Source organism: Eucalyptus grandis, chromosome 5 (assembly GCF_016545825.1).
Source record: "Eucalyptus grandis isolate ANBG69807.140 chromosome 5, ASM1654582v1, whole genome shotgun sequence".
In the NCBI taxonomy this organism is placed as follows: Eukaryota; Viridiplantae; Streptophyta; class Magnoliopsida; order Myrtales; family Myrtaceae; genus Eucalyptus; species Eucalyptus grandis.
In genome coordinates, this window is record NC_052616.1 from 50,919,367 (window position 1) to 50,945,348 (window position 25,982).

At 36.1% G+C, this 25,982-nt stretch overlaps 1 protein-coding gene and 1 long non-coding RNA gene across 23 annotated transcripts; both read right to left on the reverse strand.

Moving 5' to 3' along the window:
• Positions 1-2,205: 2,205 nt before the first annotated feature.
• Positions 2,206-9,536, reverse strand: LOC104431725. Of its 16 annotated transcripts, none has more exons than XR_005551324.1 (8): positions 8,675-9,536; positions 8,399-8,463; positions 8,162-8,298; positions 7,247-7,370; positions 5,436-5,527; positions 3,674-4,322; positions 2,993-3,325; positions 2,206-2,694 (listed from the first exon to the last, which is right to left on the reverse strand). It is a non-coding gene; the product is annotated as an uncharacterized LOC104431725 (long non-coding RNA). The 16 variants fall into 16 exon arrangements; XR_005551325.1 differs by having other exon boundaries at positions 2,993-3,098; positions 3,215-3,325; positions 8,399-9,536; XR_005551334.1 differs by lacking the exon at positions 3,674-4,322 and having other exon boundaries at positions 2,993-3,098; positions 3,215-3,325; positions 8,399-9,536.
• Positions 9,537-13,923: 4,387 nt separating this feature from the next.
• Positions 13,924-25,979, reverse strand: LOC104445197 (disease resistance protein RPP2A-like). Of its 7 annotated transcripts, XR_005551318.1 has the most exons (7): positions 25,454-25,979; positions 22,951-23,044; positions 18,886-19,197; positions 17,497-18,789; positions 16,017-16,175; positions 15,641-15,890; positions 14,543-15,081 (listed from the first exon to the last, which is right to left on the reverse strand). XR_005551318.1 is itself a non-coding variant. In XM_039312901.1 (4 exons), the coding sequence occupies exons 1-3, from the start codon at positions 23,311-23,313 to the stop codon at positions 18,718-18,720; spliced, it is 747 nt and encodes a 248-aa protein (XP_039168835.1). In that variant the 5' UTR covers positions 23,314-23,744; the 3' UTR covers positions 14,543-15,076; positions 17,497-18,717. The 7 variants fall into 7 exon arrangements, 2 of the variants coding, with proteins under 2 accessions (XP_039168835.1, XP_039168834.1); XR_005551321.1 differs by lacking the exons at positions 14,543-15,081; positions 25,454-25,979 and adding an exon at positions 13,924-14,433 and having other exon boundaries at positions 15,572-15,890; positions 22,951-23,744; XR_005551320.1 differs by lacking the exon at positions 25,454-25,979 and having other exon boundaries at positions 14,543-15,076; positions 22,951-23,744.
• Between the last annotated feature and the right edge of the window lie 3 nt (positions 25,980-25,982).

The following is a 25,982-nucleotide window of genomic DNA, read 5'->3' on the forward strand; positions in this document are numbered from 1 at the left end:
AAGAAAAGCTTCATCTTTTTTCTTTTTCGAGCTCCCCTTGGCAATTATGGTATGCGGAAAAATGCCCCACCCACTCGGTCGAGAATCCTCTGCTTTTTCATGCCTAGATTTTCTTGTCTTCTTTGGCCGTGAATTTCGATCTCTGAATGTCGAGATTGCGCCCTTGTCAAAATGGAAATTACTCTCTTGATCTTGTCCTCAAGTTTTTGCTACCATTCAAAACAAATTTGGGACTGGATATAAAATTTGAAAAAAAAAATTAGACGAAGAAATTGAGGATTGATGTAACATTTGGTTTAAAGTTGAGGTTTTTGCAAAATAAAAAAATTCGGATAAAATTAAGATTGGACCTAAAATTTGAGAATTTTTAAAGAATTAGAACCGTATAAAAAGATGAAAGAAAAGGTGGAGGAGCTTCACCTCTTTTTATCATCCAGGGGCATATTTGTAATTAGATTGCATGTGATGAGTTTATTTCTACCCCACTCCCGGTGGCTCGGCCCAAGAATCATTTTCCTTCTTGAGGCTACCGCTCTTCCCTACCAAGTTTTTGTCTACTTCTTATTGCAAAGGAGTGGCTAGCCCACCAATTATTTCTCTACTTAATTACGAAGTTACTCAAATTTATTGATGTCACAATTTCTTAATCAACCCAAAGCCAAATTAATAAATTAAAATTTTCAATTTTTTCCAATTTTTTTGCTTGGTTTAGTTTAGCACTTGCAATATTCCTTCAACACCTAAATTGTAATGTGTGTTAATTCAAATATTTATATTATTGAATGGAACTAATACGTGAAATGTTAATTCATTTATATTAAACTGCATTTTAAATAACACTTTAACATAAATGCATGCGGTTCCTCTTAAATAATGAGGGTAGCTATTTTAATGAAAATGTAAAATAAACCAACAAATGGTTGGTCTAGTGGTAGCATGCTAATCCCGCACGGACTTCACTTGCCAATGGGCAAGGGTTCAAATCCTGGCAAAAAGCCCTTGTTGGAAGGGAAGAAATCCTTGATGCTCAATCCCCAAAGTAGCAGTGTACTCTAGCCACCATTTTATTTACCAAAAAAAATAAATATAAAATAGGTTTTATTTACCATCCAAAATACACCTAGTCATATTATTCTCATCTAACAATTTATTTTATGTAGATCTATTCCCATTAAATAATGAGGGTAACTATATTTGAAAATATGTTAAATAGATTTTACTAGTCACTCAAAATATATCTAAGTATATTAATATTGTTATTCAACTTGATTGGTACAAGAAGTGAAGCATTTTGTATGCTCAATAGAAAGAAACTTTATTCCAATATCCACTTGAATAATCAATGTTATTTAAATACCACCAATCCAAACTAAACCATTGATACTTGAAATTGTGAAGTGTAAAAAATACAAAGAGTGCTTCTGCATTTCATGAGCCCTCCTATTCATACTATTGATTTACAATACTTTATAACTGCTAAATTATCACATCAATTCAAGAGTTTAATTGCATTATTCTCTGAAGCTAATCAACTCTAGCTTGTAAGTTGAGAGTACTTTGCCTAAAATGCGTCCAATATAAGAGGCACCAAACACGAATGTAATATATCAGCCTATGCATTTTTACCACTCTAATAGAAGAGTATTAGGTGTATTTACCATGTCAACTGTTGCAATACTAACATATTCAGCCTATTAATATATACAATAGTCCATCATCAGTTTGATGTATTAAAGTTGACCTCTGATAACAACTAACACAATTTTATCGAATTCAACACAGTATTGTTATTAAAAGGCAATGTCATGACTTTACGTTTTTATCATATTATTAATTCATTATATGCATGCTATTTAGTGCTGTAAATATTGCTTTAAGTTTATATTTGTGATGTTCATTTTTTCACACTTGTTTTTCCGACATGATATCGTGCAAAAGTTTGACAAACATCATGGCCCTTCAAGTAAATTTTCTCATGAAGTCTTAGACTAAGGCTTCTGCAATGTCTTTGGCCTGAATTATACTTGCTGGGTAGGGGAAGATCTTCATAGGCTCTCTCAATCTTCCTAGTATAGAGCATAATCCCAATAGTCGGGAGAGGAGCAATAAGTATGCAAGGCAGGCCAACCTCAGGCCAAACAACCAAAAGTGTCAGATAAGTGTTCATTATCGAAGTTGGAAGTGTCATCTCTGAAATGACCAACAGAAGTGAAATCTAGCCTAAGAAATGGCATAAATATCTAGAACTTTTACAAGCATAACCTCGCCTAGGAATAGTTGTTTACTTAAGCAGCCCATTACTTCCCAAGTAATAATGATTTGCTATCAGTCTACCATCAAATCCCTTTAATAAGAAAAACCGCTATATGAGAAGCAAGAACAAGAAAGGACTCATTTACTGAATATGACAGACCTTATAGCTAAATATTTGATTTGAACAGACAAGACACTGACAATATTTTCGATTGGGAAGACACCAAATATACTAAAGTGCAAAACCCCATCTATATCTCCACTGCAAAGGCTATGCAAACATTGCTTTGAAGAATTTGAGAGCTCTACAAATGAATCTTGAACCTTGTCAGTTAACCCAGCATCTCCGGGTACTAGTCCAGGCATTCGAGGAACTCCTGGAGCTGGAGGGAAGAATTGAGTAGTGCGATCTTCAAATGCCAAAGAGTTACTAGAAGCATTCTATAAAACAAATGAATAATTACTTTCCAGTTGGAAAATAAAAAGGTGAAAAAAATGAGATCACAGCTAAAGAGTCAAAACAAATCAACAAGTTACAGATGACGCCAAACATACACATCCAAAAAATCTTCCATAAACCCATACTAAAGCTGTTGGACTGTGAAATAAGATTCTAAGTTTGAAAAAGAAGTATTTAAGAACACCACACTAAAATAACTACTTAACTGCAAACGAAGCATTATGAAAGGTGTGAGCCATAAGATATTTGCTATTGGTAACAAAGATCACAAAATCGTACCAACTTTTAAGTTGAAAGATGCCATACTCCATTCACTTGGGCATCCTCCTCCCAGTTGAGACACACCCCAACTACCATACTTCAAGCTTCTCAAGAGTTTTCCATTCTGCTTCATATTTATACCCTATTAGAATGATTATACCACAGTGTGCATAACTGCTGCAAGCACTAGCATGTCAAAAGCAGCACCCTGCACATTTATAGTTCCATAAAGACAGCTACCTTGGTAAGTAACATTCATTATGTATAAACTTCTCTTCTCAGCAATTCTTGTAGATCCATAAGTGCTATATTAGATTTGAATCAGATTTTGGATCCATCTATATTGATTGACTGCAATCCAAGAAGTGGATGATTAGTCATAAACTGGTAGAAATCTCAAAGAAACAAAATTGCAGCATCCTCAGCCATGTACTCAGCCATTCTACTCATGACCAAACCGCTATGGCTTAATAAAAACATAACCAGTTATTTACAAACTTTTCCACCCACAAGCATAATTGAGGCACACACAAATCCCATCATTTAAGGGTCACCTAAATTATTACCTTCCTAATTTGACTGAACTGAACAAATTTATAACAATTGAAAGAAGCTATTAATTTTCATGAAAATGAGCATCTCATGAATGAATGCTTTAGTACGACACCTTCCACCTAGACCATAGATGTAGATTCTCACCACAAGCTGGACCCCAGCACACACTATCCTGTAATTTGTCGTTGACAATTGAAATAGTCTCAACCATCGATGACAACATTAGCAGCGAAGTAAAAATCTTGTCCTACATGAGAATGCAATTGAGCACATCAATAAGATTCAACTCCTAAAGTATATAAATCTATTGAATGAGCATATTAATTCTGTATGATATGTGATTAAAGTAACTCACTGCTGATTTCACTGATTAGATATGAGTCAATCAATTTCCTTGATTCATAATTTAACGGATGTATCAAACAATGTAACGTCAAAAACATTTCACGGCTTTGATATAGGACTGAGTCCCACAATAAAGAATAAATATTTAAGCATCACACGCAAAATTGCCCAAGCAACACACCCAGGGTTTCTTAAGCATCATGCCAAAGATGAATTGCATCACACAATCTGCAAAGCAAACACTTGCCAAGCTCAATAACAAGAAACATTATTGGAGTATACGTAAGATCCTACTATGCAAGCTTAAAAAAAGAAAGAAAAGGAAATTTCGTAAAATCCTAATAATACTCAAATCCTAGTTGATAATTTTAGTGATTAAACTTCAAGAAGAATCCTGATCCTTGTTTGAGTTTCAAAGTCAATCTTCACCAAAAACTTGGTAGTCATCCTGCATGATTTTGTTGGCTGCATCAGGCTTAGTGGATATTTTGATTGTCTCATACTCAATTCTATGAATGGGAATCCAATTACAATACTATGTATAAGATCTTTGCGTCCTTGCAGTCAAATGGGTACTCATTGGGCAAAAGAAAAATAATTTGTAGCAATATTTCATGTCTGGAGATAATAAATTAGTTGAATTTGAAGTATCTTTGTGATTAGTTATTATCTAATAATTAATTTACATATGTCATGGAATACCAATCTCAAACATTATATCAGATTTTATGATTCCATTGGATGAAAATCACGATCCACAATCGAAAGATATAATTTTTTTATTCATGACTCATATTTCCATGTGACCACTTAGGTGAGGCTACCTACTTAACAGTTAATTAATAAACGAATATTGTTCCATGTTCAAAGTTCAAACCGCAAAAGACAGATTGACTCATGTAATCTATATAACTAAACGATAGAGCCAACTTGATCAACACCCTGACCTATCATGACCTGTTTATATTTAGTTCAGTAAGTTCTCTAATAAAAAATCATACATAAATTTGGTTTCCTTAGTTGTTACATATTATGAATTGATCACACCATATAAATAAAACATTTCATGTAAACCTAGGGTTTTGTAAGCTTATGGCTAGTCCCTTTTCAAACTTATTTGACATTGATGAAGATATGCATATGGTACATATGTCACGTTGGTCATGTTAGGATGGGAATGACCCATTCAATTCAATCAAATTAGTTAAACGGGTTATACATCTCTTGCCTATTTAACAAATGGGTCATGTTCAAATAGAATTTTCTAATAAAATTTTTTGTTAATCTTATCCTGCTCAGATTGACCTATCTACCAATCCATTGTTAACTTGACATTGAGGGACATGACCAATAAAAATGGAGTGCCGCCTCTATTAGCAGCTGAATGTTCAGTTAGCAAGTTTGTTGTTTGCATTGCATCATGCAGATTTTGAGCAATTCAGAATATTTCCCAAGAGAGACTAGAGAAAAACACGTTTTGATGATAAAGGAATGTTTCAGGAGGAATATCTAGTTGAGAAGTAATGAGGGTAACGTTCAAGTAACAACATAGAAAACTTACTTCGACATCATGCAGTAAAACTGTACCGTCTTCAAGTCCCAAGACAACAACCTTGTCATCAGGACACCGGCATAATGATGTTACACATTTACCTGGAGCAGACTAGAATGATTAAGAGAAGCTAGTATTGACGACACACATTGAAATGTGCAAAGAAAGTGAATTCATTGTAAACGAGAGAGAGAGAATATTTTGTCCCAGTAAAATTAATAGAAGAAGAGGAAAGATAGAGGATAGACATTAACCAACAAAATGTTAATCAAAATTTATGAAGTGAAGGAAAATGTAATAACTATACAAAATAACTGAGAGGGATATTAGTCACTCGATATGGGATTTCTTTGAGCTAGTAGGTCATCTAAAGTAAGGGAGTCTATATCTTGTTGGCAGCCTCCAATCCAATATCATCAAAAAAACAAACCTTTTTGTTCAATTATGGAACCTCAAGGCGAAGTGGATGCATGAAAAATTACTTCAGGTGAGGATTACAAGTGTAATAGTATTTACAACTTAGGATCTTAAGAGAAACCATTCAAGGATTGGCTCTAGTACTATAGTGCACTCAAAACATTCTCCATATCCAGAAGACAATATGATGACCGAAGCATTGAGATGTTTCCAGAGAAAAAATCTCCTCTCTAAATTTTCCGGTGAGAATAGACATCAAGGACTACCAAGGCTAGGCATCTAATTCTAAGTTCTTACAACTTTGAATTACGAAAAGATTAAGTCATATAGGAACCCAACATACTTGGATGTAGCTCCCCTGACCCTCCTAGTCTTTTTGCTTTCTCCAATTTCTACTCCATCCGTCTTGACCAGATTGTCATACAAGTACGCAGCATAGCTCGAGATATATCATATTCAAAAGTTAGAACTCCCACCATCAAACTTGATTAATCAAACTGACATGACAAAATGCCCCCCAGTAATGACAAGAAGATAAATAAAATTTCAAGCAATACAAAATGTAAGAAACTTTCTGCCTATAGTCTATATTTCAGTATCCAATAAATCTCTCCTTGCAGGGCATGCTCAGTCAGTTAAAGAATGCTCAATCAGTAAAGGAAGAGGAGTCAGCAGTAAAATTACACTGTGAGAGTCATAATCAGGAATCTAAGATCTTTTCAGATGCTTGATGACATTTAGATAATATTCTGCAGTAGCTAAACCTGCCAACTCCAAGTGGTAATCAAGCATTTCTGCATCTGACAGAGCTAGTCTATCTAGCATACATGGCATCCCCTCCAATTCATGTTAGTTATTTTCATGGACACTTTAACTGGCGTACGAAGAAGGGCAACAAGAAGGCAATACAGGAGTATGGTACACTTACGGTCAGGGTAGATGACTGACCGGCTAGGTTATGGAAAAAATCTCGCAAAGGCAACAACCTGGTCGAGAAGTTAATAGGAATCTATGTGCCTATAAATAAAATCCCTTCATTCAACTAATACCAGCTTGGAATTCTTTACTCGCAACTAAGTCATCTCTAGATTTCCACTCGCATCGCCATCATTCACTCTTCATTTCTGTGTAAAAGACCAACTCCTTAGTTCGACAGAACCTCCTCATTTAGACTTTCAACCACTTTTATCTCTAAATTCATCCAATTATCCATCGAACACAATTTGAACTAGATTGGCACTACAATGGTCCTATGGTGAAAAAGGAAGCGCGTTTAGGAAAAGCGAAAGAAGTAGAACGAGATAAGGCCAAAGACTCAAAGAGCAAGCACAGCAAGCCATCGTAGAAGAAATGAACACACTAAATAAAGGAAAAAGGAGAACTTTCTCGAGTTGAAGCAATACCTAGGAGAGATTGTCCACAGCCTCTGCCAATTGAAGCAACGAAGCACCCAAAGCACCCACCTTCGAGTGCTCTGTGACCATCGCCAGCAAATCCTTCTCCAGATTCCACTCACCCCATCTTCACCTGCCAATCGGAAATTGACCAAACCCCTCACAAAACCGAATCGACCTGCCCATTAGGTCACCAGAGAATGCCTAACGGGAGCTGAGCCTGAGAAGCCAGGCGGTTTGTTAAACTGAAGCTGAAACGGAAGCACGCCTGCTTAAATGTCAAGACGACGGGCCAAGCTCGAATTCGACCAAGCCATTTGCCATCACCATCCAAACTCCTAGCGCTCGGCTGAATGTTAATACTCGACCAAGCCCCAGTTGGTGAGCTTTATGCTAAACTCCCGTTATAAGGTACGCACGTGCGTCAATGATACAGTAGGGTGAAAAAATGAGATCCAATGTCTTTCTTTTTCTCTTTTAACTTGAATTAGACAATTCACCTTGTTAAGAGGTACAGTTTTGCTATACTAGGAAAATCTCATTTCTCCACTTGTGCATGCAGAGTTAGAGACTTGCAACTGGGCAAAGAAAATAGCATGCATAGTACCTCTGCTGCAAGTGATAAAAACCTAAGCACATCCAACAATTGAAAAGCAAAAGAATAAGATAATTTACTCTTCCTTCCAAATACGATTACAAAAGCCCTGCAGGTATGTGCTTTGAGAGCTATTTTGGTTCCCGACTATATGACAAATTAAGTGATACCAAAGCTTTCAATTGTTGAAATAGTAGATCTTATATACTAATTCTAGTCAACAATTGCTTTTTCAGTATTTAGAAAATAGGACACAACTACTTTCCATCAATAATTATCATGATCTTTGGAATCATGCTTATGCAAAACTGAGCAGGAAAAAGAATGACCCTAAACCAGCTGCTCTTTCTTTGGTCTTTTTGGTAGTTATTCTGAAGGCACAATGGGTATTTGCACCAGTTGTCATCAAGCAGAGTTGCAAACAATGTAAACCAGATTCCTTGTGCTGAAGTTTGGAATGAACTTCCTTAACTCCAGGAAAGGGAACAATGAATTATCCATAAGTATGAACCAAACGTGTTAAATTTGAAATCAAAATCAATCTGCTCACCGAAGGCACAATTTACCAATCAAAAGCTTAGTCACATTCTGCAGCTTCTGAAGCAGCTCCTCAACTAGGCTGCAATACCCTCTGTAAAACTCAAACCAATTTCGAACAAAACAATTAGTTGGCCTTCCAAAATCCTCGCCTCTCATGAAAAAAAGTTCAACTCCGCTTCAATCAAGGATGAGACTTCCGCTACCAGCTGCCTCATCATACCAAAAAACCCTCTCAAACGCAATGACAGGACAGCAAAAGAGGACTCGAAATCTCCAAGGGAAAAACCTCATCAAGTGCATACCAAAAGCAGCTATGGACCGCAATTTCCCTCAAAGTTCTCGAACAAAGCTTGATGTTTTGCTTCAGACCACGGCATCCAGCTGCCCTTCAACATCTCATGCATCACCTCATCGGTCACCTCCGAGTCACAGATGGACAGGGACCTAAGATTAATCCAAGCAATACTCCTACTAAACCAGAAGCTCCGGAGCCTCATATGCAGGTTCACCAGCTAAGAGCATTTATGAAGGAGCGGCGGTACCGCGAAATGGCCGGCCATCTCGCACGGCCTCTTTAGTCACATCGAATGAGAGGTCCTTGACGTGGTCGTAGACAGCAAAGCGAAGCCACGGGCTGAGCTCAGGCGCGCAACGGTCGAGAAAATTGACGTCGACGTGGAAATTTCTCTAGTCGAAGCAATTACCAAGGGAGATTGTCCACAGCCTCTGCCAACTGAAGCGACGAAGCAACACCGCCTTCGAAGTCCTCCGTGACCATGCCCAGCAAATCCTTCTCCGGATTCCACTCCCGCCATCTTCACCCGCCAATCGGAAGAAATCGAGCCGAAACCTCACAAAAACTAATCGGAAAAGAAATCGAATCGCCGCCGCCCATTAGGAGGTCGAGAAAGAACGCCCGAACGGGAGCCGAACCGGAGAAGCCAAGGCGGTTCGTCGGAACTTGAAGCTGAAACGGAAGCAGCCCGGCGACCCCCTGCTTCGTCGGTCTCCTTTGCTAGAGAGAATGCTCCAAAAGCAGCCCGAAAACCGCAGGCACCGGCTCTGCTGGAACGAACCGCGAGGAGGGTACGGACAGCGACGGAGGCAGTTGAAGAGCGAGACGAAGGATGGAAGAGCAAAAGAGAGGAAGGTAGGAGGTCCCCCACTGGAGGTGCGAGAATTCCTGGCGAAAGATTGCAGGCAGAAAAAGAGGGATCAAAAGAAGAGAGAGAGAGAGAGAGAGAGAGAGAGAGATATTTTTAAAGGGCCGCCACGGGATCAAATGGGCTGGGCTGGGCCGGGCTGGACTTTATAACAAATAAATCCTCGTCAAACACTTTTGGGCCCATGGAGGCTGAAGGATCCTCGCCCGCCAGACTCATGGGAAATTACATTCACGTCGGCGCAAGTGTGGTGGACTAATTATTGAAATGTAATTTGGAAAAAGTAATGCGATAATCCTCATAAAATTTGAATTATAGAAATATCCTAATGAATTACTCAACGGAATCTTATGAGAGCAAATGTTCATGCCTGCTTAAATGCCGTGACATCAAACCTTTCAAAAACTGGAGGGAGAGCCTGCGAATTTAGGGTTCTCGACTGAGTTTTGGCTTCGGGCGAATTTTTGGACCTCTAGCTAACCCATACATGAGGCGACGATGATGGGGGCTTGCTCATGTCGAAAAACTGAGTAGAGCTGGTCAATTGACAAATCAAATCAAAATATTGAGTTTTAATTAATTTGGAATTTTGAAGAAGGCCTATTCTACAAATGAACTATGCTCTCTCTCCTTTGCAATCATAGAAAAACACGTATCGTTTACTTTTAAATTGGTTTTTTCCTTGATATTAGGGGCACGTAATTCAGTACACAATCTGTAATTCACCATATAGGAGCATAAGTAAATTATACACATAAGTGTTTGGTGCAATAGACACAAGTTGTCTTCTAGACATTTCCTATTATTAGTAAAGCTTCTCCCCGTTTTCCCTAGTCATATTTGTTTTTCTGGCCATCTCTTCTTGTTTTCTCAGTCCTTGAAACTTTTAATTGCAATTTCTCCAAAACAATCTAGTGTAAAATAGCTAATGGAATTTAAAATTTATATGACATTTGCATTGACAGTAGACCTGATTACAATCATTTGTTTTGTTGGTAATAATATTATCTCATCTTATAATTAATGTTCGATGTCAATATTTCTGCACTTGCATAGGGTAAGATTACATTTTTTTCTTTTTAGGAAGAGAGGGGAAGAATACATTGAAGACGTGAATATTTGGAGGGGCAATAAATAAAAAAAAGGATTTAATTTTAGAATAAGTTAAGCTAAAGTTCACAAAAAACCTATCATCACGAAATATAATAAACATAAGAAGTGTCACATCAGCACATTTTACATTCATACATTCTTTCTCCTTCAGATTGGCAATAATTCCAAGAAAAAAATAATAATACGATTAAACAATTTTAAATTCTTGAATGTTTATACATCATTAAATTAAAAGACTACATTATAATCTTTATTAAAGATACAAAATCCATTAACAATATTGTGAACATAATCTCATGACGTTTGTTTTTTCGGTATAAATCTCCTTTATGTTAAACTTACCATTTATTTGAAGATTCCAATTCTCTGAGATTGGAATATAGCCTATGTTCTTGATTGCTACCTTGAAACCATACATCTTGCTAGACACGTTCTACACAAGAATGTATTTTGTCCATTGGATCAGATGCATCATTTAACAATGACACGTGAAAAAGCGAGTCAATATCAAGTGACAGATTTCAACGTGCAAATGTATGGTTCGTTAGTTGAGTACACTGCTCGAACCATTCAACCCAAAGTATAGATTAGTCCAAACCAAACATTTGGTTCTCTTAGATATGAAAATAATGAAGATATAGCGATGAAGCAAAAGCTTGGCACTATCAAGCAGGTCTCGGAGCTTTTATAAGCAAACAAGATTCTATCACATTTCAGTTTTCTAACTCATTTGCTGATACCCGTGTTCCATATGTTGAAATTCCTTTGCAAGTGTCCTTTGCAATTATTCAAAGTCCCCAAATGCTCCAAACTGCAGTAGTTCTCTGACTCTCTGCATCGTTTCTCTGATGCAATACCGAGGTTAAGACATCTTATTAACTGAACAAGATATATCAAGGTTGAAAATATTAAAGCTATTGGATAGTGAAATAAGATTCTTAGTTTGAAACTTAATTGCAAACAAAGCATTAGAAAAAACATGTTAGATATGAAGAATGAAATATTGTCTGTTAAGAATCAAGATCAAGAAGTCATATCAACCTTAAGTTGAAAGTTGCATACTTGTTCACTTGGGCATCTTCCTCCCGGTTGAGACACAGCACAACTGCTGCATGGTTATTCAAGCCTCATAATAGTTTTTCATTCTACTTAATATATATGCCATGTTAGAAACTATTATACCACATCATGTATAACTGTTGCAAGCACTAGCATATAAAAAGCAGCATACCACATATCCATAGTTAAGTAAAGAAAGTTAGATTGGTAAGATAACATTCATTATGTATTATGTAAAAACAAACCCTCTTCCAAGCAAAACATAGTCCATAAATTAGATGATGGTTAATAAATTTGTGGAAGTCTCAAAGAAAGAAATGCAATAGTATCAATCAATTCGTAGCCATCATACTCATGACTAAACAGGTATAGCTTAATGACATAACCGATTATTTATGAACTTTTCCACCCACAACCATAATTAAAGCACATACAAATTCTATCATTCAGGAGTCACCTAAACCATAACATTTTTAATTTGACTGAACGTATTTGAGTTTCAATATTCAAAATAAACTACTAATTTGTTGAAAATGACCATGTCACATATGACTGTTTCTATTGACACCATCAACTGAGAGTGTAGATCCTCACAATGAGCTCGACCTCTGCAAATGCTATGCTGAAATTTGTCATCAACATTTGAAGCATTTTCAATCATCAGTGACAACATCAGCAGCAAGGTGACAATTTCCTATCCTACATGATAATGCAATTAGCCACATCAATTAGATTAAAGTCCTAAAGTGTATATATCTATTGAATCTATTATTAATGTGTGACACGTGAAAACAACAATTCATTTAGGCTATATATCTCTTCTAATTTGCTCATCTGTTTAACAAATGGCCATGTTCAATGATCTAATAAGATTTGTTAAGCTTATCCTGCTCAAATTGACCTATCTAACAGTCCATATATACTTGACATTGGCAAACATGACCAGTAAACATGGATTTCCATCTCTATTAGCAGCTGAATGTTCATTCAGCAAGCTTGCTATTTGCATTGCATCATTCAGCTTTTGAGCAATTAAAAAATTTCTCAAGAGAGATCAGAGAAGAACACATTTTGATGATAAAGGATTCTTGCAGAAGGAATTTATCGTTGAGAAGTAATGAGGGTAATGTTCAGCAATAGCATGGAAAAGTTACTTCTACATCATGCAGTGAAACCGTACCATCTTCAAGTCCCAAGACAACAACCTTGACAACAGGACCTCAGCATAATGATGTTATACGTTTACCCGGAATAGATTAGAATAATTAAGAAGCAGTATTGATGATACACAATGAATGTGCAAAGAAAAGTGGGTTCATAAAAATAAAAATAAAAATTAAAAAAACCAGAAAAAAACAACAGAGAGAGAGAGAGAGAGAGAGAGAGAGAGAGAGAGAGAGAATAATTTCTTCACAATAAAATTAATAGAAGAAAAGGGAAGATAGAGAACGCACGGTAAACAGGAAATGTTGATCAAAATTTGTTAAGTAAATCAAAGTGTCATAATAGTACAAGATAAGCGAGAGGAATATTAATTACTTTATATGGGATTTCTTTGGGCTAGTAGGTCATCTACATCGATGGAAATCTATAGTTTTTGGCAGCCTCCAATCCATTATCTCAATCCAAAAACGAATCTTGTTGTCCACTTTGAACCTCGAGGAGGAGTGGATCCATGAAAACTTACTTCGGGTGAGGATCACAAGGGTACAAGCTACACAATTGACGATCTCAACAAGAAGCATTCAAGGGTTGGCCCGAGTAGTATAGTGCACTCAACATGTTCTCCAAATCCAGAAGACGATATGAGGCATTAGATGTTTTGGGAAAAAAAAAGCCTCCTCTCCAACTTTTTCCATTGAGAATAGATAGCAAGAACTGCCAAGGATAAGCATCTAATCCTAAGCTCTTATGAATTTGAATTACCAAGAGATAAAGTCATACGGGCGAAGATACTCGGATGCAGCAACCTCTACACTCCTAGTCTCTACGCCTTCTTCGATTCCTTACATTAACCCTCTCGACCAAATTGTCATACAAGTATGTAGCATAGCTTGAGATATCCTCTTAACAAGTAAGTTAAACTCCCACCAGTGAACTTGATTAATCAAAATGATGCAAGAAAATGCCCCTCTCTAATCAGAAGAAGATAATTTTTTTTATTTTTTTATTTTTTTTTGGGTCTGATGGATAAATTTACTTCAAGTAGTACAACATGTGAGAAACTTTACAGCCTATACTGTACAATCCAGTATACATGGAATATCTCCTTGTAAGGACGCTCAATCATTAAAAAAGAGGAAGAAGAGGAGCTAGAAGAAGAGTTACATTTTGAGAAACAAAATTAGAAATATGTGGAAAACTATATAGATGCTCGACACCATTGGGATGGTATTCTGTAGGGCCTAAACCTACCAACTCCATGTGGGCATTAAGCATTTCTGCATCCAACATACCTAGTCTATCTAGCATCAATGACATCCCCATCTCCCCCTCCCAAATTCAAGTTATTTATTTTAATGGACACTTTAACTGGTGTATCCAGAAGGATGACAACATGCAAACACCATTTACCATTCCAAGGATGCATTGCTAGAGTTTAAAGAAGTTGAAGAAACATCGAGCTCCTCATCCTTTGATGATTTTTCCTCCTTTTAGAAGCGCTGTGCAAAAGCTCTCTTGGATGTTACAGCACTTACATCAACCAGTGGCATGATAACTGAATCCTGCCAGTGAGTTAGATGAAATCAATCTAGTAAGTAACATCAAATGAACTACTAGTAGTACGAAGAAGTTTACAAGTCTCTTTGTCAAACTCGATATTTTTTTGAACTCTTTGGATCCAACTAATGGGGTAGCTAACATCATTGACCACAAAAGCTTTGACCAGATTAGTGTAGTGTATTCAACTCAAGTTGCTTGCTTTTGTGGGACATAGTACGATTTCCTACCTTTATCTTTATGTGCTATTCATGCATTAGAATTAATGCAAGAGAGTTTTCAAATGGCATATAAGGTACCGAAAGGTTTCCTCAAGAAACTTCATGAAGATGCTTCCTGAGTTTTCCTTTTTAGCAAGTATATGAACTAACAAGAGCTTATGCACAAAATAAGGAATTATTCTTCAGTACAGCCGATATTGTCAAAAGACATTCTGCTAATGTCTTGCTTGGCTCAAAAGTACTGGTATATAACAGATGGCCTAACCAACTCTACAAATATCAAGATGCATTCTTTTGCTAATTTGTCTGTTCCATCTGTTTAAATTCCCTGCAAGTGTCCTTTGCAAATATTCATTGTCCCTAAATCCTCCAAATTGCAGTAATTTTGAGGCACAATATGGCGTGTAAGACATCTTGCTGACTTGACCTGACCTGACAGAATACATCAAGGCAAAAAGAGCAAGAAATTACTTTTATCTTCCAAAAATGAGGAATGATAATCAACCCATCAATTTTAACCCTTTCTTACCATGTGGATCATTAAAATAGTGTTGGACCAACCAAAAAAAAATAAATCACGATTGACAACCAGCAAACCACCCTAACTTGAGTCACCTTTATCTATTTGAAGTGCTCTTAAGTATTTATGAAAACTGTAGCAAGATGACATGAAATGAAAAACTAACCACAAACCAAGAGTCATTTACAATTGCACATCATCAATTTAGCAACTAATTCAGTGCTAGAGCGCATGAAAACAATACTAGGCTTGACAACATATCATTCGATATTTAAAGCATGACAAAGTTCCATCACACCACGGTATTAGAATTCTTTGGCACATAAATGAATAGCACAACCCAATGAAGGCCTACCAAAATAGTTGCGAGAGTACATGAAGGAAATACTAAGCTGTCCATACCACGCAGTATCCAAGGAATACTAAGCTAACCAACTTTCTCGCTTTGAAGACAAGGAGACTGTTTACAACATTTGCCAATAGAAGCGACGAAGCACCAACTTCGAGTCCTCTGTGACCATCGCTAGCAAACACTTCTCTAGTTTCCACTCCACTATCTTTACCAGCCAATAAAAATCGAGCAAACTTCACAAAACCGAGTCGGAATAATTGAGTTGACCGCCCATTAGGTTGCAAAAGAACGCTGGGAGCCGAACTTGAGAAGCTAGTGGTTTTTCAAACTGAAGTTGAAACAGAAGCATGACGCATAGTGGTCCTAGTGCTGGAACAAATCGCAAGGATATGAGCAAAAAGAGGGCTTGTGAAGGATAGAGCTACCGACCAAAAAAAAAAAAAAGGATAGAGCTCAAAGAGCCCGGAGGAAACGTGGCGACAACATGCAAACAACCTTTTATCATTCCAAGGATGCATTGTCAAGGTTCGGAGAAGTTCAAGAAACATCAAACTCCCGATCCTTCTATGATTTCGACTCCTTTTAGAATAGCCTTGTGAAAGCTCTCTTGGATATTTCAGCATTAACATCAACCGGTGGAATGATAATCAAATCCTGCTAGAGAGTCGGATAAAATCAATCCAACAACTAACATCAACGGACTACTAATAATACTCCAAAGTGTATGGAACTCTGTTTGTCAGACTTGATTTCTTTTTGAACTCTTTGGATCCAACTAATGGCGCTTCTAACATCATCAACCACAGAAGCTTTGATCAAATTAGCATAGTGTATTCAACTCAAGATGCTTGCTTTTGTGGGACATAGTATGATTCTTTTCCTTATCATTATGTGCTATTAATGCGTTAGAATTAATGAAAAACAGCTTTCAAATGGCGTATAGGATATTGAAAAGTTTCCTCATGAAACTTATGGAAATGCTTCCTGTGTTTTTCTTTTCAGCAAGTAAGTGCTCTAAAGACATTCTAGTTAATGTATTGCTTGACTCAATAGTTCAGGTATATGTCAAATGGCTTTACCCACTCTACAAACACCAAGATGCATACTTTGGGAGGCTTGGAGTAGGTATATTGTGGACTCAAACCAAATGAACATGGATGCATAGAAAGAATAATTTGAATTGTAATTTTCTCAATCAATCCAAATATTTCAAGATGTTTTTGCTTCTACCCTGTTTGCTAGTTCACTCACGACCACACCACTAGCGAAGAGCTTGTGCTTGCATTTAGCACTTCTAAACTAATATGATTATCTTAATCTGCTAATGAAGACAGTTCTGTGAGATAAAATGGGTGGAACACAATGGTTGGGCAAAGTTTATCCCAAGTGAAAAGCATATGCATACTAAGGGATGCCCTATCAACATGCTCCTTTTGCACTGTAAATTCACTCTTAAGTGCACCCTAGAAATATGCAGTCATGAATTGCATCATGATTGTAGAGCAAACTAAAACCTCATGTTAGAAGGATCGCCACATAGGGTCCTTCATTTAGCATTTTCTTCGACCTATACAATGAATTTTGGCATGCTATGAAAAACCTATACGCACTAGTCTTTTAGTACTTCTAGCATTCCAAAATCAATCAAATGTCGAGAATCTCTATTTTTCTGCATAGGATGAAGGATCTTAATTGAAAACTAATGTCAAATGATGCGCTTTGAAAGCCTTATCATCTATTTCCGCTACTGGCATGACAAGCAAAACCATTTTGCTAAAGCACACATTAACTTCCATAAACATCTCCCTTGGATTCCTTGAATTCAAGTAAGAAAACAATAGTGACACTATCAACCAGGAAATAATAATGACAAGATCATAAATCTTGAAAGATATTGCACGCAGGAAATACAATACAAATGAAAATTGGGCAGTAGATTTCGAAAGAACATAGATCGATTATCTACTTTATCTACCTTCAATAGAAAATGTGGATCCTTCCGGTCTATTCCTCATCCGAGTCGTCCATATAGGATGGACATGTTCCTCCATATGTGCCATATGTAATCCAATAATATCGATAAATCCGCGTTCCAGATAATTCTGGAATTGTTTTGAGCGACTTGCATCCAATGATATTCAATTCTTCCAAAAACTCCAACCTATCGAGGCCCTAAATTTCAACCAAGTTTATGCCGTCTCTAGCTTCTAATATCTTCACACTCCCAGATTTTGGAAGGTATAGCCTTTCCATTAAAGTGCACTCTTTAATATCTAGCCCTTCTAGGTACTCCAACCTATCAAGGCCTTGAATTTCGGCTAATTTGTCGCATCTCTCAACATGCAATTTCTTCAGACCCTCGAATTTTGGAAGGGCCAACCATTTGATTGAATCACAGGATGTAATAGTCAAGCTTTCCAAATATATCGATTTGTCAAGAACTCGAACTTCAAGTAGATTCTCGCAATTGTAGGCATCTAATGTCTTTAGATGATTAGCTGTGAAACGTCCAGCATTTCGATAGATCCACAGCTCCAGACTTCCAAGAATTCCAACCTGAAGGGTGTGTTTAGGGATTGTGGTGATTCCACTTCTTCAATGTCTGTCGGTTGGGAGCATTCTGAACTCTTTAATTGCATTGATGGAAGCTCCTAGATGCACCGGAGAAATCCGCAATCCCGAAGTCGTAGTTCCTTGAGATAGGCTAGTTGGGAAAGCTAAGGCAATTTACGACTTGTATAGGTGACGCCCAAACGTGTTAAGCTGGAAGGAAGGTCCGGCAACGATTGGAGCTTGGTGCAGTCTGTAAAATCAAGGAGTCATAGGGAAGAAAGATTACACATGCTTTCTACCATTATCCCTTTTAGATTTCTGCAACCGTAAGCACGTAACTCTCGGAGCTTTCTTAGACTCCCAATACCGTTGGGCAATTCTTCTATACCACTGTAAGAAATATCCAGAATCTCTAGATTCTCCAAAGACCCTATGCTATTTGGTAATGCAGAAAGGGATGTAGTATGCCGTAGATCGAGTTGCTGCAGCGCTTTTAATTTACCTATTTTTGCCGGAAGCTCCCTAAGGTGGAAACACGCACCCAGCTCCAAGCGAAGGAGGGCCTCCATGTCTCCAATTGAAGCGTCAATTCGCTTCAGTCTCTTACACCAATTGAGGATGAGAACCTCCAACTTCTTAAAAGCTAAGAGGAAGTACGTATCTTCCGAGGGGATTCACAATATGAAAGGTCGAGATATTTGAGCTTCTCTGCCATCTGGTAAAAAAAATAAAAATGATTGTCGAGGGGAGTGTAGAATTACGATCCAAAAGAAAGCATATAAAGGGGTGAAAAAAAGACTTTAATTCTTACCATGAAAAATCTCCATCCTTTCCATTTCTCATTTATCTCGCTATATGGCAATTCGAGTACAGCCAATTCCTCGACGTGAAAATTGTTTACTTCAAAATTCCTAGGACATTTTTGCCATCGAAGCCATTTTAACTCCTCCATTGAGCCCTCAAAATCTCCACTGAGATGTGCCCCTTTCATGTAAAGGGATCTTAGATTTGTCAATTTTTTGAATTGTTTTGCTGTGTAAATGTCGCCATCTTGCTTGGCTACTTTGCTGGAGCCTTCGGAGTCGCCTTTATTCAAATCAATGACCTCAATCTTGTCCATTCCCTATAAGCCAGAATCAACGTTTATTAATACTAAATACAACTAAAGTAATCTAACATTATTTGTTCGTATTGCGATTGATGTCCATTAATGTGTTCAAGATGCGAAGATACGATTTTTCTTTTTATGCCAATAAACAATATTTATATAGGCTAACAAAGTGAAGGATGTCAACTTCCATTTTGAAATTTGGCCATATACATTCGGATCTCAAAAAGAATTATGATGTCATGGTTCATTCAAAGTAAAAACTTTACAACTTGTAATCTTCTTCTTCCCCATACTATAGCTTCATTACCACACTAGTTAAGACAAGCGTGCAATGCAAGGAATTTAATCAAATTGCAATTTGCAAAATCAAAAGTTGATTTGATCTATTTTAATAGAAATATATTTTTTCTCTATGTACATTTCACATTAATTTTGTGTATATTACTCGACTGTGCTACTTAATAAAAAAATATAACACATACTCTTTTTTTTCCATTGGAGTAATAACTAATTACAAGAAACTGAATATTGTGACTATAGTTATATTAATATATTATGTACTTGTTATTTACTAGCAATAACTTGAGATATTCTTAATTAATTATTTTCTAATTATAAAAAACTAAGACAATAATATTATTTATGTTAATATTCTCTATAACTTATTATTTTATCGTAAATTTTAGTTTAGCTATAGATTACAATTTGATATATTCATAATCATAAATAACTTATTAGCTATATTGATAATCTCGACAACTTGTGATTTTATCATAAATTTTAGTTTAACTATAAATTACAATTTGATATAATCATAATCATAAATAACCGAGTTACTCAAATATAATAAACATATTAAAAAATTAATTGTGGAAAGTGCAAAGCATTTTTAGAAATGAGAAAATTGAAGCTATTTTTGGCTACAAGCCTACATAGAATAGCTATTCCTTGGCCGCAACAGGAATAACTACTCCTGATTTTGAGAGTATAGTAATTTCTAGCCTATTTTTTAATCAAATGAAGGAATAATGGCTTCATCAAAATAGAATGGAAATAGAATAGTTATTCCTGAGAACCAAATTGTAGCAAGCTTTCACAAAATAATAATAATAATAATTCTGCATAAGAAGTCAAGAAGTAATACAGAAAGTTCATGGACTTTTACATGTCATTGTCTTAGAACCAGAAATTTTGCTATTGTACTTCACAATGTTGTACAAGATTTCATGGATACTCATACGTGAACGACATAATAATTTGGGAAGGATTTAGATCTCAACACTCAAAAGAAATCCATGAGAAGAGTAACTATAAAAAGGAAAAAGGAAGAAATCTTCAGCATAAGTAATCTACTCAGATTAGTCATTGCTTCCAAAGAAATGCTCAAGTGACTATTATTAATTGACTATAAGATTAACAGTTGGTTGTAGGTCACAAAAAAACAAATAACAGATAATTAAAAATTATTGTAACATTCACTCATTTAAGAATATGTGGCTTACATGTTATAATTATTATAGTACCCCAAAGACTATTATGTTAGCAGGACTTTTTCCCTCATTAACTTCCCTCTCAAATATTAGAATGCCCAATCTATCTTCAAGACTTCTTTGCGTGGTGTGTAACCTTTTTCAACTTAAAAAAATGGATAGGTAGGGTGTGGCCGAATCCCGAAAATAAGCCAACCTTTTGTACTCGGACAAAAGTCGCAAAACCTTTCAAACATCAATCAAGCATAACCTTCAGCATCTACGACAAAGATAACATAACCTTTCAAACACACACACACAAAAAGCCAACTGTTCGGCTGTAGAGCAAAGTTGACACCTAGTAAAAATTTCAACTATTATAATGATTAAATCGCCATGGATGAGCTACATTGTTCATTGTGCTAACGTACACAGTGACCCATGTCAACCCACACCAAAACGGATGTTGCGTTTTACTTTATAATAATGTTAACAATTTGTTACAAAATTCTTGGCTTTTTGTAAAGAAAAAAAGTGTCATAATTAACATGGTTCATTGTGCATATCCGCACAATGAGCTATGTCGAATGACTCGAGGTGATTTAAAGTGAAAATAGGCAGAATTGATGGTTGGTGTCATTTTTGTCCCATGAGTAAAAGGATTAGTTTGAAAGGTAGCGTCATTTTCATTCCACATTCAAAATGCTGCGTCCTTTTAGGATTTTTTTCAACTTGTGTGATCTTTATCCCAATCACAAAAAGTCATACTTCTTTTATTTGGTCTGTACTCATTAATATCCAATGGGTGAGTTACGAGTGTGTTTCAATTATGCTTTACACGTCTTTCATTTTTTTGTTTATTTAGTAAGGCGTCCTAGTCCTTTGTCATTGCTTCGCACTTGGCATGCATTTTTTTGCATAAACACTTCAACAAAGGAGAGTATTGGGTGACCTCTCACGTCGCTTTGCCATGTTATAGGACGTCTTGTACAAGCAATCTTTCTACAATGCACTTCAGGTGCAACACTTGAGAAGAAGGATGTGGAGGAAATTCTTCATTTCCTTGATAGATCTCAAGTGGCATTTCGATCGAGCCTACGCTGGAGGGTCCTTCTAAAGGTTCAGCCTAATTGTAAAAGGAAGAGGCTGAGAGTTGTGAGTGGCTAACCCAGCCTCCTTCGTCCCTTGGGACCAACAAGGGGTAGCAGTACTTTTTCAAAATAAAGAAGGATATTTGGCATTTGTTTTTCAACCGGAAGTGGTGCAAATTGTGGTTCTTTCAGCTGCTTGTATTTTAGATAATATATATGAAAACAACTTCGGATATTTTCATTCAATGTTGAAATAAACTGAAAAGAAGAACTTATATCATTTTTAGCAGAACCACTCTGATTTCAACTTACGATAGAGCCATGGATGAAGAACGAAATGAAATCATGGAAGAATACTGACATAATTATATCAAACTGTAACTTTTTAGCTGTAAAATTTAGTTATATCATTATATTTGTATATAAAATATACAGCATATTCATTTTTCTTTTGCTTAGTTTAGTTTGTTTTATCATGTAGTACGAAAGACATAATACATTCACACTGGCTTTGAACTTGTTAATCTATGAATTGGCTCTTGTGATTATACATACGGCGCACGTTGAGACTGTAAAAAAGTGCGAGTCTTTTGATCAACAACTAGAGTAAAACCAAATGATGGATTAAAAAGAGCAGAGTCGCAATCATGATTAATTCACAAATGCAAATACAATCTCATGCTTAATAATACAGAATAGAATTTTAGAGTATTTATCTCCTTGACCTTTAATGTAGAAAATAAGTATCCCTTCCATTCTCTATTATGGAATAGTGACTAAAATTTCATGAGAAATGTGGGCATCATTAGTCCTATTATATTAATTCTAACATATGATTTACATATCCCGATCAACTATGGTTTACCGTAGTATAGTCAAGTTATTTATTGCATGTGTCAAGGACACAACTAAATCAATATAGATATTCAAGATTTTTGTCAATATAGAATACCCCAATCAATATCTAAAAAGTTTGAAAGTACCTCATTCTTGAAGATAACTCTGTAATATACACTTGTTTAAGAAATATCTTAGATAATACTTACTAAGAGAGAAGCAACCTCCTACTTTCTAATCATGTCGACGATACAAGGATACCAATATTAGAAAGTTTTATGTTCACTAGAGCAAGCACTGAGTTGACGACCAACACTACTCTAGCAAGAGAACATGGACTAAGGGAACAAAAGAAGAGAAACGGTTACCTCATTTCTCTTGAGCATTTTCAAGGCTTCCTTGGAGTCCCATAACCTGCTACGGTGCCAAGGCTGTTGCTGGTTTTCCTCACGTACAATTGCCCTACCAAGATCTCTTAATTGGTCATGCATTCGGAGCCGAAGATCATCTCCAATTTTTATTAATGACATAAATCTCAATACTTCAATATTCTCCCCTGGAAAAAAGTCACAAGCGTCCCACATGTAGAATGCGATTCTCTTGTCAACGCCAATGAGAAAGCAAGCAATATCCAAAAATATTTGTTTTTGTTCATAATCTAATGCATTGTAACTTATCTTTAACTTTTCTTGCACTTCTATACAAGGGTCCTTTTCTAACTTTTTTATCATCTCTCTCCATTCTTTTGATTCTTTTCCGCACAATAATGAACCTAAAACCTCAAGGGATAAGGGAAGTCCTCCAACGGTGGATACAACTTCACGAGTGAGGCCCTCAAATTCACTTGGAGGAAAGTCCTTTCGAAACGCATGTTTGCTAAACAAAATCAAAGATTGATTGGGATCCAATTCGGTAAGGGGATAGTTTTGGTCCACCTTAGCTAATTCAAGAATTCTCTTGTTTCTCGCAGTAATAATGATCCTACTTCCCAAAGAAAACCAATCATGATTACCGGCCAAACACTTCACTTGATCGACATTATCCACATCATCAAGAAGAAGAAGGACCTTTTTATCTTTAAACCTAGAGGAGATGAAATTAATCCCTTCATCCTTATTACGAACTTCATTTTTTTGATTCGATATATCGAGATTAACTGATTTTGTAAGTCATGAGCACCACGCTTCCATGATTCCCTTATATCAGCAATGAAGCTACGATGCTCAAATTGATTGGATAGCTCATTATAAATGGTTTTAGCAAGAGTAGTTTTACCAATGCCTCCCATTCCATGGATGCCAACAAATAGGAGGGCATGAGATTTATCATCCAGAAGTTCCATAATGTTCTTCAAATGACTATCAATTTTGACCAAATTCTCAGAAATAATCAACTCAAGCTTTTTCTTCAGTTCACTCAACACTTCACGGACAACCAATTTCACCAACTCTACTTCAGACCTGTCAAATGTGACAAGAGTTCAAATATGTGGTAACAATAATTTTATATTGTTTATCTATTGAGAATGTAGTAATAAACGAATCCGGGATAAATTGAAAAAATTTAAGAATTGTTTTTGTTACACCTCCATATATTATCTTATATGCTAAGAAAAAAGTTCGAGAAATGCTTGTGGTTGTTTCACATGACATGCCCCCTCCACTATTACTCCTAACATAATTTATTAAATTAGAAGAAACTTGAGGGTATCACTTATGAACCTTGAATATTGTATATGTTATGAATTTGAACCAAAGTTTAGACTCGTTGTTTGTTAAAGATATTAGGGATGATGTGGACATAACTTTGAAAACTTTCTAGAGCCTTTGAATAATCAAAAATCCAATAAGCCAACCTAGTATGAGAGTCAACAATCAATCAATAAATAGGTTATAACTTTGGTGCGAATCGATTTCAAATTCTATAATACCAATCCAAAAAGCTGTTCAAATTGTGATATTGTGAACAACTTGAATGCAATCGAGGGGATTTCTCCTTGTTTGCGCAATTCTACACGATTGCAAGTTTCTACTTGTGTTATCATTATAGATTGGTGTTCTTATCAGTTTTCATTGCCTCTAGGGATGATGAGTTCTTATACTTTGTTTTCATTTTGAGTAACCATGTTCTCTGATTTTAATTGATCTAAGTAGAAGGATAATTTTTTTTCCCAAAATAAGAACATTGATTCAATATATTTAGGTGTATGAGATAGAAATTACTTGCTGAAGATAGGAAATGCATTGAAACTTATTCAAACAAATATATAATATAAATAATCCCTTTCCCTTTTTTTATATTTTCCATCATCATCTATAACTAATGAAACATTTCTTTTGTAAAATAATTCTAATAGCAACTAGTCAACAATATTAATGATTTAATAAATGTAACTTGGGAAGATAAAGAATTATGCCTTTGACAATCACTATGCACGATATGATGTTACAAGCTCTAAATAAAAATCACCAATAAGTTGTACTATTAATCTCAAATAAATATGTAATTAGAAAAGTTTGTGACGATGACTAGTGTGACGTACACTATAAACATGAAAAAAAAAATGGCACAATGTTACAAAATCTTTGGATATAAGAGTAAAAACTCAATAAAAAAATCTTATCATTCAAGTGAATGGGATCATACCAATAAAATCTATAAGTAGATTTGTCAATATCATTAAAGCAAAACACTAAAAAAAAAAAAAAAAGGAATAATTTATCAAACTCATGCTTCGCAGGATCTTACTGCCAACATGATCTTTCTATTTATATATATAGAACGAAAATGAAGCGGGTGAGAATCAGAACAACCAGTAAACCACCGCACATATTAAAAGAAAGTAGAGAATGCCTTGGTGAGAAATTTTACCCATCGGCTTCATATCCTTTCAAGTTGCTGACTTCAAGGAGTGCTTGCTTCCATTTCTCCAAAGTGGTTGGGTCAAAAGAAGACCTTTCACGCAAATGACTCTCATGCTCATGAAATGCATCTCCAAACCTCCCGGTTTGATATCGCACTTCAGCTGGTTTCACTTTTATAGAATATAGGCACCACTAGCTGCCCATTATTATTCTTGCGCTCCATTATTTGAACCAGTTCATCCAAGCACCAACTGCTTGTACCATAATTCACAGAGAAAATGGGGATCAAGATCTTACTATTCGTAAGCTCTGGTCTGATGTCCTCGCCTTGGCAAAGCTCATCATCGTCTCTAAAAGTGTGAATTCCAGCTTTGAAGAGCCCATGGTAGAGGTGATCGGTGAAGCTATGTCGAGTATCTGGGCCTCTGAAACTTAAGAACACCTCGTAGCAGTTTCCAATCGACACCATCAAAGAACTAGATGCATTATTGTTAATTTCTATTGAAGACGAACTAGATCCAACGAAATTAGTTTTG